The following is a 17,148-nucleotide window of genomic DNA, read 5'->3' on the forward strand; positions in this document are numbered from 1 at the left end:
AGCCTGTAGCAGAATCTAATACAGAATCTCTTCTACATTACCTGTTTGGTGCCTTAAAAAGACTTATTTATTGTGTATTCAGACATTGTAGATGTGTGAATTATAAAAAAAAATTAAGGATCCAAAAAAGGAGGGTTCTTCTTTGAATGGCAAAGGAAACAAACGTCCCCATTTCAGCTGCTGTTCATTGAAGGCTCTATTAGCCAGCCCATGCTGCTGAGGTCTACATTACCGCCACATAGTACTACACCAATGTTGTGTATATCTCCTGCTTTCTCCTGAAATCGCCTGGAGAGAATGGCAGCTAACCCCAGGCCAGCGGTGGGCTCCACCAGAAGTTTCATCCTCTCCCATATTAACCGTGTAGCACTCTGTAATGAACAAAAAGAGACTACAAGTGTCTGTCCATTCTGATGGAGGATATCAACATACAGACCTTCCAAATTATTTAAAATAAAAATGACCATCGTGTACTCTGTGCCAAGAATTAAAGAGGAACTCTGATGTTTTACCAACATATGTCTTTTGTGTTTTTTTTTCCATTTTTTTTTTTTTTTTTACCTACAGCATGAGATATATCTCTTTATCATCTGTATCTCTGTATTTCCACCTTCAGGCTCAGGTCACACCTTGCAAATAATTTACTTATTTATTTTTGGTCACAGACTGTTAAACATTCAATGGTCCGTGCAATGGCGGGGCCGCAGTACATCTTGAAATGGACAAGCTTCAGTAGCAGACCCAGCTGCGGGTATACGTGGGCTGCTCTGCATGTGTAAACAATGTAGGGGGCCATTCAGGTAAAACAATGGAGGTCAAAGAATTTGAAAAACGGTGATCTATCCTAAGAATGGGCTTTCCCGATCTGTGCCCCGGGTAAAGCTCTATCGGTCCCGGTACTGTAGCGCTTTACAGTCGGAAGGGCGTTTCTGACTGTGTCAGGAACGTCCTTCTCCACAGCAGCGTGTATCGCACTGTACAGTGTGAGCGGGGAGGAATGCGTTCCTCCCCGCTCACACTGTACAGCGCTACCGGCGCTGCTGTGGAGAAGGACGTTCCTGACTGACTGTCAGGAATGCCCTTCTGACTGTAAAGCGCTACGGTACCGGCACCGATAGCGCTTTACCCGGGGCACAAATCGGGAAAGCCGACAGTGCGCTGAATTCAACACACTGTCGGCTTTCCAGCAGTATATGGAACTGCCTGTGCCCAATCTGATGAAAAGTCCTCTTTAAAGATAGTCATGTCCATTTTCTTGATGTCTGTGTAACTAAATACTAATTCATTGGTCCTGTATAGTAAACGTAGAATTGCTGCCTTCATGTACTGCCTAAAGTTTTGTTCAGAAGTCTAAAATATATCCATAACTTAAACTTGCCACTGCTGAAAGGATGCCATACTTGTGTTTGTGGATAACTTAACCTAAAGATTAGTTTTACAACCAGTCTCCCACAGGCTCAGTTGAATCACAGTGGGTCCAGGTCCTATGGATGTAATACAGCTCTCTGAAACTGGCCTGATGCACTGACAATTGTACTCTGAAGACATGCCTTGTCAAGGGAACACTGAGGTGGAGGTAATCCACTGGGTGTATATATACATATAGTCAACAGATAATGGACCCATCGTGCTTCCAAACGGCTTAGGTTTGAGGCCACCTCTTAGGCTACATTCTGTTTCACCCCTTGCTACCGTTTACGGTACGGCTAGGATGACACTGGGAGGCAGGGACTTCTAGCATGCATATAGTGGATCAGTATAATGTGGAGTCCCTCTCCTGATATACTGTCAAGGCACTTGGTTCAATGTAGCAGGCTCCCACTTTTCACCATTTAACTCCCATGTGTTCTATGCTCTTTGTTCTGGGGAGTCTGCCAGGTCACTACCTCCTGAGGTGGCCACTGTTTGGTAGCCGCTGTCCAGGCAGGTCAGGACTGGTTGAAGAGAGGATAGACAATGCATATACAGGCTAACAACTGAAAGGATACAGGGCAGAACTTACAGATTTTAGACGGGTCAAAAACAGGAATCCACAGCAGGACATAAGGCTGCAACAGAAGCCCAAAGCAAATAGATAGCAGAAACAGAAATAACAGGCCAACAGGACTTGCATAAATGGAGCGCAGACAAAACACCTAACATAAAACAGCAGACAAGCATCAGAACAAGAAAATGAACAAATTGCTCAGTTAAAAAGGGACGAGGGAAGCTAATTTAAATAGATACAGACTGACAAGGTATAGACGGTGAGAACATATTCTTAAAAAGACAGGGGCGCACACGGATAGCACCACCTAGGTCTGCTAGGAAGGGAGTTCACCAGTGAGCACAGAGTTGCACTGGCTTTACAGTGACTTTTAGGGTTCGTACACACGGAGTTAACGCGGGCGCATTCTAGCATAATACACGTGTGTAGAATAACACTCCCATTGACTTCAATGACATTTTTAACACGTGTAAAAAAAACATGTCAAAAAACGCGGTGCATATTTTGACGCGTTTTTTCCACGTGTAGAAAAAATTCATTGAAGTCAACGGAAGTGTTATTCTGTACACGTGTATTATGCTAAAATGTGCACGGGCCCTTAGTGGTTACCTTGATCTCCTCTTCAGTGACAACAAACACATCATCCACTAGGTCCCGTATAACAGGCCAGGTGTTTGGTCCAATGCTTGTCTTCACACCATCAGCTATGGTGATTGGAGGCTGAGGATTAGGAGTCAGAACACCTTTCATCTTCGAGCGGTAGCAGTCATCTGCATTAAGAGGTTCTGCCGCAAATATTTTTACTTCTGGTTTAATTGCCTGTGAACCAAAGACCATGGAAGAGTAAGCTACCATGTATAAGAAATTCAGTCTGTGTCTGTAAGCATAAAACCCCTAAAGTGTTAATAACTCACAATTTACCCCCTTTTCCCCCTACGCCCAACAGCAGCACAACTGGGGTATTCCTGCCCCTAATGAGCTGTTAGGACAGGTGGAATTTTTAATTACCTAACAGCTTTTGACCCCTATAAGAGGCCGGAAGACCTGCTCCTCCCTTGTGTTTTTTTCTGTCCTGTAGGACAGGACAGGTGGTAGGGGGAGCAGCGGTTCTGACCTCTCATAGGGGTCTGCTACTCTCTCACCCCCCTCCTTCTTACCTGACAAGCGGAAGACTTTGCTATATTTTTCCTTTCTTTTTGCTCTTCTGAGCCTCTGCTGCTTCCTCCCCCGCCGGGGGAGCCCGCCGGCTCATGCGTGCGCCTGGAGTGCTGCCACGCCGGAGCCGGGCTTCCCTGCGCGGCTAGGACCCTTTCTCCTGGGAACCGTTTTTTTTTTTGGTTCCCCGGGTCCGCCGCCCTACTCGTCCTGACCTCACCTCCAAGAATAGCCTGTGTGGTCTCCCCTTTGAGCCGGGACGGCTGTTCGGGAGGGAGCTCGACCGGATTATGGAAACTCTGGCCGACTCCAAAGGCAAGAATTTGCCACAGCCCCTTGAAGGTCGGAGTCCCTCCTTTCGAGGAAGAGGCACCTCCAGAAGAGGAACTAGAGGCCAGCGACGATCAGGTAGAGGTCGGGGCTCCTCTCGTAAACGTAAGGGCACCTCCTTCTAATCCTTCCACCCTACCTCCCCTCTCCTCGCCCCCGGGGTGGGTGGCCGTCTTTCCCACTATGTGGATGCCTGGCGCCAGAATATTTGGGACCCCTGGGTCATCCAGACGATCCAGGAAGGCTACAAAATTAATTTTGTTGCCCAGCCGCCAGAGAAGATGGTAAGAACCCGCCCTCTTCAGGGCCCCAAACAACTTCATCTGGAGAAATTGATTCAGGAGTACGTGGACAAAGCCGCGCTGGAGGTGGTTCCTCGCGCAGATCAAGGCACAGGCATCTATTCTCCAGTCTTCTTGGTCCCCAAGTTATCAGGCGAGAGGTGTATGATCATCGATCTCAGGTATCTGAATCGCTTTATCCGCAGGCTGCGGTTTCGATGGAGACCATCAGGTCAGTGCTACCTTTCATGCGCCCTGGAGATCACTTCGTCACTCTGGACCTGAAGGATGCCTACCTCCACGTACCCATCTTTCCGGCACACCGAAAGTTCCTAAGGATTGCCGTATACCTAGACGGGAAAGAGGCGCACTTCCAGTTCGCAGCCCTCCCATTCGGCATATCCTCCGCCCCCCACACCTTCACAAAGGTCATAGCTCCGGTCGCTGCCGCCCTGCGCCTTCAAGGCATATCCATAGTCCCGTACCTGGACGACTGGCTTCTGAAGGCTCATTCAAAGGAGGTTCTTACCACGCAGGTGCAGACCGTCGTAGCTCTACTAGACAAGCTGGGGTGGCTGGTAAACTGGCAGAAGTCAGTAATGGTGCCATCAACACGAGTTCAGTTCCTGGGACTTATTCTAGACTCTCTCAACATGACGGTCTCTCTACCCTCTCCTCGCAAAAGGAAAATTGCTCGGGCAGTACATCATTTGTCTTCTACACGGAAGGTCACCATCAGGACGGCTATGAAGGTCCTTGGATTGATGTCCGCTACCCTAGATGCAGTTCCTTGGGCCCTATGGCATATGCGCCCTCTACAGAACGAGATCTTGAGAGTCTGGAATCACAGTCCTTCAGGTTTACAGAAGCCAATCCAGTTAACCATCAGCACCCGGCAAACCTTGCCCTGGTGGACCCATCTGCGAGATGGGAAGTCCTCGGTCCAGCCCGCCTGGACCCTGTTGACTACAGATGCCTTCCTCACAGGCTGGGGAGCTCATCTGGGGGAGACCCCGGTTCAAGGTACATGGAATCAGCGGGAGAGGACGCACTCATCCAACTGGCGTGAGCTTACCGCAGTTCATCGAGCCCTTCTGTCATTTGCACCACTTCTACGAGGGAAAGCGGTCAAAGTAAGATCAGGCAATCTGACGACAGTCCACTGTATCAACAAGCAAGGAGGAACCAGGTCCCCCTCGCTCATGCAAGTCACCAACCTGATCTTCTACTGGGCAGAACGGAACCTCTCCCAGCTGGCCGCGGTACATATCTAGGGCCGCCTGAACATCCTAGCGGATCAACTCAGCAGAGGCCGGCCGACCGCAGGCGAATGTTCCTTGAATCAGGACATCTTCCACTACCTGACCAGGAGGTGGGGTCTCCCCGAGGTGGATCTGATGGCCACCCAACACAATGCCAAAGTAGAAAGGTTTTGCTCCCTGTACCGGGAAGACAACCCTTTGGCTGTGGATGCCCTGTCAATACCATGGAGGTTCGAACTGGCATACGTGTTCCTTCCCATCCCAATGATCCCAAAGGTATTGGCGAAATTCAGGCAGGCCCAGACTTCGGCAATAGTGATCATGCCGTTCTGGCCAAAAAGGGCATGGTTCACCGACCTTATCCTTATGAGTCGGGGGAACTACTGGAGGCTTCCACCAGTCAGGAACCTGGTGTCACTGAACAGTCGGCCGTGCCTGGGCCTAGACAAATTCAACCTCACTGCCTGGAGGTTAACCGCGCCATACGCACAGACAGAGGATTGTCCCAGGGAGTGCTAAGTACCTTAGCCCATTCAAGAGCAGAGGCAACCAATCAGAGCTACCAAAGGATCGCCCGGATATTCCGAGATTGGTGTACAGGCAGCCACCGCGATCCAGACAGAGATGCAGTCCTAGAGTTCTTACAGAACGGCCTGGAGAGAGGACTAGCACCTGCCACCCTCAAGGTTCAAGTGTCAGCTCTATCTGCTCTCCTGGAGACATGGTTATCACAAGATCCTCTTGTCAAACAGTTCCTTAGGGGGGCTGCCAGGCTCCGCCCCCAGGTACGGCCCCCTGTCCCCAGGTGGGACCTGGCCGCGGTTCTACAAGGGCTATGTGCGCCCCCCCTTCGAACCATTATCTGAAGTGGACTGGAAGAACCTGTCATTTAAGGTGACTTTCCTGCTGGCAATAACCTCCGCCAAGAGGGTTGGCGAATTGCAGGCCCTAGCGGCCTCCGAACCTTTCATAACCTTCTTCCCTGACAGGGTACAGCTAAGGTTCGTTCCGGGATTTTTGCCAAAGGTACCAACACTTCAGAACACCAATCAAGTGATCACCCTACCGGGCTTCTTTCCCTCTCCTGCTACGGAGCAGGAGGAGAAGCTACACACACTGGATCTGGTAAGAGCACTACGTATTTACCTAGACCGTACAGCACCATTCCGAAGATCAGAGAATCTTCTGGTTAAAGGGATTCTACCACTAAAACACTTTTTTTTCTAGTTACCACGTCGGAATAGCCTTTAAAAAGGCTATTCGTCTCTTACCTGTGGAAGTGCTCTCCGCCGCGCCGTTCGTTCAAAATACCGGTTTGTACCGGTATGCTAATTAGTTGTCTCGCAGCGATGGGGGCGTCCCCATCGCAGGAGCAGCGATGGGGGCGTCCCCATCGCAGGAGCAGCGATGGGGGCGTCCCCATTGCAGCTCGAAAACTCACCGCAGCGCCGCCTCTCCGGTGTCCTCCCCTTGCCTCTTCAGCGTCTGTCGGACGCCTGCGCAGTATGCTCTCTGTTCGGCGAAGATTGCCGAACGTACTGCGCATGCGCAAAAGTTCGGTGCCCGCACTATGGCTGGGATCGCAATTTCGCGCATGCGCAGTACGTTCAGCAATCTTCGTCGAACAGAGCGTACTGCGCAGGCGTCCGACAGTACGCTGAAGAAGCAAGGGAAGGACACCGAAGACCAGAGAGGCGGCGCTGCGGTGAGTTTTCGAGCTGCAATGGGGACGCCCCCATCGCTGCTCCTGCGATGGGGACGCCCCCATCGCTGCGAGAGAACTCATTAGCATACCGGTACAAACCGGTATTTTGAACGAACGGCGCGGCGGAGAGCACTTCCACAGGTAAGAGACGAATAGCCTTTCTAAAGGCTATTCCGACGTGGTAACTAGAAAAAAAGGTGTTTTAGTGGTAGAATCCCTTTAATGTGTTTGGCCACAATAGAGGCGCTAAAGCATCAAAGGTAACCCTGTCGAGATGGATCAGAGAAGCTATCAGCTGTTCCCTTCGGGCCCAGAATCTTCCTGTTCCAGATTTCTTACGAGCCCATGCCACCCGAGCAGTGGCGACATCATGGGCAGAGACACGGTTCCTCTCTCTAGACCAGATATGTGCTGCAGCCTCATGGAGCTCACAGCTGACTTTTGCCAAACACTACAGATTGGACTGGCGTACGGCCGATGCTACAGCGTTTGGGCACTCCGTCTTGGCATCAGCCTGCCAGGAGGACCCGCCCTAGGGGAAACAATACTTGCTAAATCCCCAGTTGTGCTGCTGTTGGGTGTAGGGGGAAAGAAAGATTATGAATGATAATCTGTTTTCCCTTAGCCCAAACAGCAGCACAAGGCTCCCTCCCTAGGAGGTACTGTTGTACAGATTTTGTGTATGTGTGTGTAGCTCTTGGCATAAATTGCTCTCTGTATATCATACTTGTTACTAACACAAGGGAGGAGCAGGTCTTCCGGCCTCTTATAGGGGTCAAAAGCTGTTAGGTAATTAAAAATTCCACCTGTCCTAACAGCTCATTAGCGGCAGGAATACCCCAGTTGTGCTGCTGTTTGGGCTAAGGGAAAACAGATTATCATTCATAATCTTTCTATCTCCTGGCTATGTCCAGATCTAGTCTTAAGCTAAGTAAACCCGCTGCAAACTGTTCTGTAATACAGATATTTGATGCTGTTGATGGTCACATTTGTTTATGTAAGAAGCCAGTCTATGGAGAGCTGGGAGATGATGTTTTGCCTTATTTTTAGTCACATATGTAAATATGAGACAAATGTCAGTTTTCCTTCGCAGACTTTCTGTTACAATTATGCCTATGGGGAAACCGCTGGCGTTTCCGTAGGTATTATTGACATACTGGGATTTCCAAAACCGCAACGGTTTTGGAAATCGCAGCGTGGGCATGGGATTCGCTAGAATCCCATCCACTTTGCCTGTACTGTAAAACGCTGCGATTTAAATTGCAGCGTTTCCGTCCCATGGAGCCTCCAGCCTTAAATACATTTTTTAATTGTGACTATATTCGATGAGCTGGTGTCACTTTCTGGTGACATGGTTTGGAGGCCTAGAAATCAATCTGTCCAACCTTGCTATATAGAGACAGAAAACAATTATTTGTGTTGGTACCTGCTAGCCAAGCATTCATCCATATGTATACTGAACAGATGCTATAGTAACCACTCTGAACACACTTTGCAATAGGACGGTGACCCCTATGGCCATTATCAAGAAGAGACAGGTACTTGCAGTTAAGATCATGCCGTATGAGTGTAAATTTGGGGTATTTTAGTATTTAGATCATTAATAGAATCATCAAAACTACTTCCTCACCTTAACAGCAACAGCTATTCCAGCCAACATGCCACCACCTCCCACAGGTATCACCAAGGCCTCCAGTCCTGGGACCTGAAACACAACTTACATTACAAAACTACATTACATCATAAAAAGTGCAATGTGCTTTTTCTATAGGTTAACCTGTTGTATGACTTCAAGGCCGATGGTCCCTTGACCTGCAATGACAGCTGGGTCCTGATTTGGATGAATCAAAACACCTCCGGTCTTCTGTACTGTCCTCGCAGCCACTTCAATTCGGGACTTGGGCAAAACAAAACAAAATCATAAATTTTGTTTTATCACATTGATATGGTTTGTGGAAACATAAAAACGTTCAACCAGACCTATCCCAGTTCAGGTCTGCAACTAGGCACATTTCTAAACTGTGTATGGAGTTGGAAGTAAATGACGCCATACATTGAATATTGGTAGGGCTGGAGTATTAGGCTGAGTTCACACGGGTATTTTGGTGAGGATTTTGAGGCTGTATCTGCCTCGAAATCCTGATAAAAAAGACGGTCAGGTCTTTTTTTCCGGGAGCCGTTTGTTCCGGCTCCTAGAAAAAGAAGCGACATGCTCATACTTCAGGTGGAGTTGCCTCGCAAATCCACCTGAAGACACTCCCTCCCGACTAGGCCCATTCATTTGGGCCTAATCCGGAGCGGAGTGCGCGACTGGATGCCAGTGCACTGCAGTTGCACCAGCTGCATTGTAGACCGGACCCTGAGGCAGCCTCCGCCTCAAGTTCCGGACCAAAAATCCCTGTGTGAATCCGGCCTTAAGATAAGTTCACACACAGTATTTTGGTCAGGATTTTGAGGCCGTATCCGCTTTAAAATCCTGACCAAAAAGACGTCTCCCATTGAAATCAATGGGAGCTGCTCAGGAGCTTTTTCCAGGAGCTCATTCTTCAGGCCCATTCACCTCGCAATTTGTGCTGAAGACACTCCCTCCTCCGGACAAGGCCCATTCATTGGGCCTAATCCGGAGCGGAGTGTGCGGCTGGATGCTGATGCAGTGCACCGGCTTTCAGTCGCAGCTACCCAGTTTTTGGTCCGGAACCTGAGGCGGCCTCCGCCATGGGTTCTGGACCACAAAACTCCGTCTGAACTTACCCTTAGAGTTCAACTCCTATTCACTTCAATGGAAGCAAAGCTATAGTAATGCCACATGCACAATGTATAGAGCCATCCAAAACTGCCTGGTAAACATCTCCTTTAATACTAGGTGAACTGCAAAAAAATCTGAAATACGCAAGAGGGAGAGCGCGCCTTACATCGATGCTTGGATTATAGTACAGTCATGGCCAAAAGTTTTGAGAATGACACAAATCTTCTATTTTCACATGATCTGCTGTCCTCTGGTTTTTATGTGTGTTTGTCAGATGTTTTTATCACATACAGAAATATAATTGCAATCATATTATGAGTAACAAAAGCTTATATTGACAGTTAGAATGAGTTAATGCAGCAAGTCAGTATTTGCAGTGTTGACCCTTCTTCTTCAGGACCTCTGCAATTCTCCCTGGCATGCTCTCAATCAACTTCTGGACCAAATCCTGACTGATAGCAGTCCATTCTTGCACAATCAATGCTTGCAGAATTTGTAGGTTTTTGTTTGTCCACCCGTCTCTTGATGATTGACCACAAGTTCTCAATGGGATTAAGATCTGGGGAGTTTCCAGGCCATGGACCCCAAATCTCTATGTTTTGTTCCCTGAGCCATTTAGTTATCACCTTTGCTTTATGACAAGGTGCTCCATCATGCTGGAAAAGGCATTGTGGATCGCCAAACTGCTCTTGGACGGTTAGGAGAAGTTGATCTTGGAGGACATTCTGGTACCATTCTTTATTCATGGCTGTGTTTTTTAGGCAAGACTGTGAGACAGCTGATTCCATTGGCTGAGAAGCAACCCCACACATGAATGGTTTCAGGATGCTTTACAGTTGGCATGAGACAAGACTGGTGGTAGCGCTCACCTCGTCTTCTCCGAATAAGCTGTTTTCCAGATGTCCCAAACAATCGAAAAGGGGATTCATCAGAGAAAATGACTTTACCCCAGTCCTCAGCAGTCCACTCCCTGTACCTTTTGCAGAATATCAGTCTGTCCCTGATGTTTTTTCTGGAGAGAAGTGGCTTCTTTGCTGCCCTCCTTGTGACCAGGCCTTACTTCAAGAGTCTCTGCCTCACAGTGCATGCAGATGCACTCACACCTGCCTGCTGCCATTCCTGAGCAAGCTCTGCACTGCTGGTAGCCCGATCCCGCAGCTGAAACACTTTTAAGAGACGGTCCTGGCGCTTGCTGGTCTTTCTTGGGCGCCCTGGAGTCTTTTTGCCAACAATGGAACCACTCTCCTTGAAGTTCTTGATGATGCGATAGATTGTTGACTGAGGTGCAATCTTTCTAGCTGCGATACTCTTCCCTGTTAGGCCATTTTTGTGCAGTGCAATGATGACTGCACGTGTTTCTTTAGAGATAACCATGGTTAACAGAAGAGAAACAATGATGCCAAGCACCAGCCTCCTTTTAAAGTGTCCAGTGGTGTCATTCTTACTTAATCATGACAGATTGATCTCCAGCCCTGTCCTCATCAACACCCACATTAACACTGTGTTAATGGAGCAATCACTGAAACGATGTTAGCTGTTCCTTTTAAGGCAGGGCTGCAATGATGTTGAAATGTGTTTTGGGGGATAAAGTTCATTTTCTAAGCAAATATTCACTTTGCAAGTAATTGCTGTTAAGCTGATCACTCTTTATAACATTCTGGAGTATATGAAAATTGCCATTAGAAAAACTGAAGCAGTAGACTTTGTAAAAATTAATATTTGTATCATTCTCATAACTTTTGGCCATGACTGTATATCTTATGCACAGCATTGCTTTTAACTTTTGAGTAAATAGATTGATTTTTAATATATTACTGTTGTACTGACACTACAATACCACCACATTAAGATCTGGTTGAACTACATAGCTCTCTTATATTATATCATGCAATCGTAGTGTTAACTATGTCTAAAGCTAACCTCTAAAACAGGGGTAGGGAACCTTCGGCACTCCAACTGTTGTAAAACTACAGCTCCCAGCATGCATACTTGCTCTGCTGTTCTTGGACCTCCCATGGAAGTAAGGGGAGCATGTTGGGAGCTGTCATTTCACAGCAGCTGAAGTGCTGATGGTTGCTGACTAGAAATGAGCAAGTACTGTTCGGATCAGCCGATCCGAACAGCACGCCCGCATAGAAATGAATGGACCGGCCGGCCGCCGTCAAAGCGGAAGTACCAGGTGCATCCATTCATTTCTATGGAGCGTGCTGTTTGGATCGGCTGATCCGAACAGTACTCACTCATCTCTATTGCTGACCCCTGTTCTACAAGATGTCAATAAGCACCTCCTGGTTACCTCGTCTGTCGGTTCACAGTCCACAATGAATGCACCATACCCAAGGATTGCAGATTTCTTACATTTTGCTGCTGTGGTTGGAACTACCACATGTGCAGGGATACCTAAAAGATAAAATGAGTAGTATTACTTAGAACTTGTCTATAAAGGATAGCGGAGTACCCATAGTAAACCCATATAGTCGTAGGTAGAACAAAAAGGGATTTTCCAACACTAGATATTGAAAGAACAAACTAGGTCGTTATTATTACCCTAGGCCCACTACTCTGTATCCCCATCCCCAATTTGTTTAGAGTACAGTGTATGGAAACCAGAAGCAAATGGCTTTGGACACTGTGTAGTGGCTATGCCACACTATTGCAGCTAAGGCCTCGTTTACATCTGCGTTGGTATTCTGTTTGGGGGAGTCCACATGAGGACCCCCCGAACGGAATACCGAACGCAACTGCAAGTGGTGTGCAGTGAAAGTACGCAGACCCATTGACTATAATGGGATCCGTGTGCTTTCCGCCAGATCTCTGCAGGGATCATGCGGACAGGAAAGTAGTTCACAATCTACTTTCCTGTCCGCATCATTCGTGTGGGCAGCGCGTGGCAAGCACACCGCTTGCAACTGCATTTGGTATTCCATTCAGGGGGCCCCATGCAGTCTCCCCGAACAGAATACCAAACGCAGATGTGAACGAAGGGTTACTGAAACTAGTTCTGAATCAGGAAGCTTAAATCCTCAGATGTCATGGTCAATAGTGATAGTGTAATAGCTTGTCAATAAATACACAATATACTGCTATACAGAAGTATTGTAGTGTATTGTACAAGCACAAGCTCAAGTCCTTTAGAGGGACTGAAAAAGTTTTTAAAATAGTTATATAAAAAAAATATTAAATATTAAAAGTTTAACTTGACCCTTTCCCATTAAAGCCATACAACCCCCCCCCCCCCCCAAAAAAAAAACAAAAAAAAAACATACGGTAATTGTTATCGTAGTGACGTAGTGAAAAAATAACCACTGCACCTGAGATGCCATTTTTTTAATACTTCGGCTCTGTAGAAAAATTGAATACCCCAAAATTTTGCCCACAAAAAGTACAGCTTGATCGGAAAAAATATACCCCATACATCTCTGTAGATAAAAATAGAGTGACATATGAACCACTTTGAATATGAAAAATATATTTTTTTTTTACTGTAACACAAGCAATAATTAAAGGGGTTTTCCCAACTCGCCTGTTCACCATCTTGCAGGCTGTGTGCTCTGTTCACTTCCTGGTTTTCTTGGTAAAATTGGTGGGCGGGGTTTCACTTGCTGTCTCCCAGGCAAAGCCTGAATCCCTTGCTGATAGTGTGTGTTTAGTCGGTGACAAAGCCAGCTCTGCTATCTCTCTTCATAGCAGTACATGTTTGCAGTCAGTAATGAGGGATGGTTGTAAATAAATTAGCACAGTATCACTGGAAGATGCACAATATGAAGCTGATGTAGCAGAGCTGGATTTGATAGATGATGAGAATCCCAAATTTACACGCTACAGGACCAAGAGTCAGCTTGCAATAAACTCAGTTTTAGGTCTGTGTTCACATATAGAGGTAACAGACTCCCTGTCTCAGCCCTTATCAGCAAAATTCAATTAGCAGACTGATATCTGGAAGAGCCAGAGATAAACAACTCAGAAATACAAGCTGGCTATGAGCACTCAGCTCCCCCTCCCTCCTGAGAGCAGGGAGCTGTGTCACTTGTCCTGGGCGGAGAGATAAACAGCTCAGAAATACAAGCATCCAGCACTCAGCTTCCCTTCCCCTCCTGAGAGCAGGGATCTAAGTCACTTGTCCTGGACATCGCCAGGTCTCTGGTTATGGAAACGCAGTGAAAACAATGAAGCGAATAATCTCAGATAGCGGCCAAACAAAGCAGTTTTGCTGAAGCAATGTATTTAGGAAAAGTCTTAAATCCACATAAGCTAGCAGTCTAGATAGGATCCTTGAGATAGGACTACCCCTTTAAGGCAAAAGAATTGAAGAACTTGCCTAAGTACAGTATTAACCCCATGAAAGTCAATACTTAGTGGAGTCATCTTTTGCTGCAAGAACAAATGTGTGTCTCTCGGGTTGTGTTACTATAACTTAGCAAATCCAGACACTGGGATTTCAGCCCATTTTTTCAGGCAACTCCTTCAAGTTAAATGGATAGCATTGCTGTCCAGCAGTCCTCACGTCATGCCACTGATTGTCAATTGGATTATGGTCTAATCTGTGACTCAGACATTCGAAGACACTGAAATGTTTCTCCTAAAATATCTAGTGTGACTGTTCCAGTATGTATAGGGCACCGTCCTCCTGCTGGAAGCAGAAGCTCCATCCCAGTGTCAGATCTCTGACAGACTGAAACAGATTTCCTCATGAACTGCCTTGCACTTGCTGCCATCCATCTTTCCTTCAATCCTGATCAGTTTTCCTGTTCCACTGTTTTACTTAAATAATTACCCATAATTTTTGCTGCTAAAGCCAATGCCTGCCCATGGTTACCACTGCTGTGAGTCACAACTGCATTACATGTCCCGGATGGTAAACTCTTAACTGCATTTAATGCACCTCGAATCTGAAAAAACAAAAGCAGATTAAATGGAATTCCTGTATTTTAAGTAAATTAAGTAAAAAATGGATCAAATGAATTATTCATTAAAGTGACACACTGCGTTTCCCTAGATTTATTGCATTCTACCACTTTAAAGGGATTTTACAACAGTTAAATATTGAAGAACTATCCTTGGGTCTGATACACAGGACCCCCCCCCCCCCCCCAGTTCAGCTGCTGTCACATCCACTTATCACAAGGCCTGTTTGCAGCTCAGTCCCCTCCCCTCCTGATAATACTCGTCTATGGACAAGCACTGTGAGCAGAGAGAAGGAACGTTCCTCCCCGGTCTCAGAGCACAGCGCAATAGGCACTGCTGTGAAAGAGCACGTACCTGACTGACTGTCAGGAACGCCCTTCTGACTGTAAAGAGCTACGACACCAGGACCGAAAGCTCTTTACCCGGGGCACAGATCGGGAAAGCTGACAGTGCACTGAATTCAGCGCACTGTCGGCTTTCCAGCAATATATAGAACTGCCTGTGTCCCAAACCATGAAAGGTCCTTTTTAAGTGCATGAGTTATGATTTCAAGCAATGATATGATGTAGAAATATAATAACAAATAGCAAATACAGAAAAGCCACCTTGAATGAGCCAGTCTTCTGCAGTAATTCACATTTAAAAAATAACTTGCGTGAAGTGAGTGCATCCAGACTGGAACATGTCATGACTGGAGTTGTATGGACTAAACCTTGGATGCGTCCTTGAGCTTCCTGCACGTCTCTTAACGTTACACAATATGAGGGATTCATGGTCCTGAAATAGAACATAAGATGTCACAGTAAATCCCTAAAAAAACTGTCTGTCTAAGCAGGAACACATTATAAATACATATGCATTATAGAGGACTGCAGTTTGGAGATGTTAGCAGAGTGATGTCACACAGGTTTTATACATAATTAGTGACTATATGTGATCATTTCCAATGTAGCACCCGGCTTACCCTGGCATGTGCTGGGGCCCTAAGCTCCTGAGGGGGCCCACTAAGCTTTTTCGGCCGGTGTCACGACGGATAATGAAGCTGACATAACCGATGTCTGTGCCATCATTGAGGAGGCCAGAACACTTAGTAAGTTAGAGTTGTGCAGAGCCCAGCAGAGGTGCGTAACATTGTTTTTTTATGTTCGCTCATCTCCCCTGGGCCTCCGATCATTGTACTCCGGGGTCTAAAAAGACCCCAGAGTATAATAATAGTTCTTTGGTAGTGAACACTGTAGGGGCCACTATGGGACATAATACTGTGTTCAGGGGCCACTATGTGATATTATACTGTTTGGAGGGGTCACTATGGGACATAACACTATGTACAGGGGCCACTATGGGACATTATACTATGTAGAGGGGTCACTATGGGACATAATACTGTGTGCAGGGGCCACTATGGGACATTATACTATGTAGAGGGGTCACTATGGGACATAATACTGTGTGCAGGGGCTGCTATTTAACAACATATTGTGTGGAGGGGCCACTATGGGATGTTATATAGTGTGGAGAGTCTGCTATAGGACATTATACTGTGTGAAGGGGCAACTATGGGACCTTATAGTGTGTGTAAATGGAGTGTTATACCATGTAGGAGACATAAAGACAAAAGTTTACTATGGGCCCTGTCTTTGTTAGTCACGTCTATATATATATAGACGTATCTGTGGGGGTCCACTCAGTTTCTGCATTGAGCACTACTATTAATACAAATAAAGGTGTTCATTGCACTATTAACAGTATCAGGCTGTGCTCACGAGTTGGAATATGTCGCTGATTTTGCAGCAGATTTCACCCCTAAATCAGTGCCAGATCCCTCCCTCATTCTGACTCCCATTGGTCCCATTGAAACTAATTGGAGCAGGAAGCTGGAAAAAAAAAGTGTACTGCGGGATCTTGCCGCAGCTGATTTGGGGGCCTTGGCTTGGGACTCTTCACTGGTTAGACTCATTCAATTGGGCGTAATCAGTGGTAAAGCTGCACAGACATGCTGATGTTCTGTCAGTGACGTAACTAGGATTGGCGGGGGCCCGTGGCAAACTTTTGACATGACGCCCTGCCAGGATCGATAAGTAAATAGGGTCTATTTAAAAAACCCAAAAACCACAGCAGTAGCAGCTGTCGCTGGGCCCCTAATGTCCCGGGCCCTCTGGCAGCCGCTACCCCGGTAGTTACGCCACTATGTTCTGTATCCACCACCGTGAGTCGGGGGGCGGAAAACAAGAAGTAACCTGGCGCAGATGTACGACTCACATTCCTCTTTACTTTCCAACATCTGCACAGGTTTTATCTACTTGTATGGATTGGACTGTATTACACCCAATTTTGGTTGTTGTTTTCTTGCTGCGGAGCGCATGCGCTGCTCCATAAGAAAAGTTGGGCCACTGAAATCCTGTTGCCAAGGGCCCACACAAGCCAGGAGCCGGCCCTGTATGTGATGTATATGCCGCCATTCTGAAATCTGTAGAAACTGTGTGACAACTTCTGTCTACAGCTGAAGTGCAGTTATATTGGTTGTCATCAGGCAGCTGCAGCTATGTACGACTAGAATGACCACAAGGAGATATCTCATGTCCTATAATGGCCGATTCTATCTGGTTGTGGTTATAGCTCTATAGTCTCACCTCAAAACTCCAGCACCTAGCCAGGGGACAACAGCAACTGCGCATGTCACCTCACAGCGACCTATGACTCTTTCCGTACAGCATCATGGCGGCCCCATTCACAGGCAGCTGACAGTCCGTACAGAGTGACTACGTCAGCTGCTATTT

At 46.9% G+C, this 17,148-nt stretch overlaps 1 protein-coding gene across 1 annotated transcript; it reads right to left on the minus strand.

The window, feature by feature from the left end:
- Positions 1-173: 173 nt before the first annotated feature.
- Positions 174-17,101, minus strand: SRR (serine racemase). The gene is made up of 8 exons (XM_075263637.1): positions 17,002-17,101; positions 14,977-15,148; positions 14,241-14,355; positions 11,763-11,866; positions 8,498-8,617; positions 8,351-8,425; positions 2,597-2,806; positions 174-371 (listed from the first exon to the last, which is right to left on the minus strand). Exons 2-8 carry the CDS (start codon positions 15,142-15,144, stop codon positions 174-176), a joined length of 990 nt encoding a protein of 329 aa, XP_075119738.1. The 5' UTR covers positions 15,145-15,148; positions 17,002-17,101.
- Between the last annotated feature and the right edge of the window lie 47 nt (positions 17,102-17,148).

Source organism: Leptodactylus fuscus, chromosome 2 (assembly GCF_031893055.1).
Source record: "Leptodactylus fuscus isolate aLepFus1 chromosome 2, aLepFus1.hap2, whole genome shotgun sequence".
In the NCBI taxonomy this organism is placed as follows: Eukaryota; Metazoa; Chordata; class Amphibia; order Anura; family Leptodactylidae; genus Leptodactylus; species Leptodactylus fuscus.

What these genes read in the sequence shown, in the direction of transcription:
- SRR (XM_075263637.1), bottom strand. Translation starts at nt 15,144, where the DNA reads ATGAATCCCTCATATTGTGTAACGTTAAGAGACGTGCAGGAAGCTCAA. An exon ending in AGAAGACTGGCTCATTCAAG is followed by an intron (nt 14,356 to 14,976) that starts GTGGCTTTTCTG and finishes TTGTTTTTTCAG; the next exon opens with ATTCGAGGTGCATTAAATGC. An exon ending in GAATAGCTGTTGCTGTTAAG is followed by an intron (nt 2,807 to 8,350) that starts GTGAGGAAGTAG and finishes TTTGGTTCACAG; the next exon opens with GCAATTAAACCAGAAGTAAA.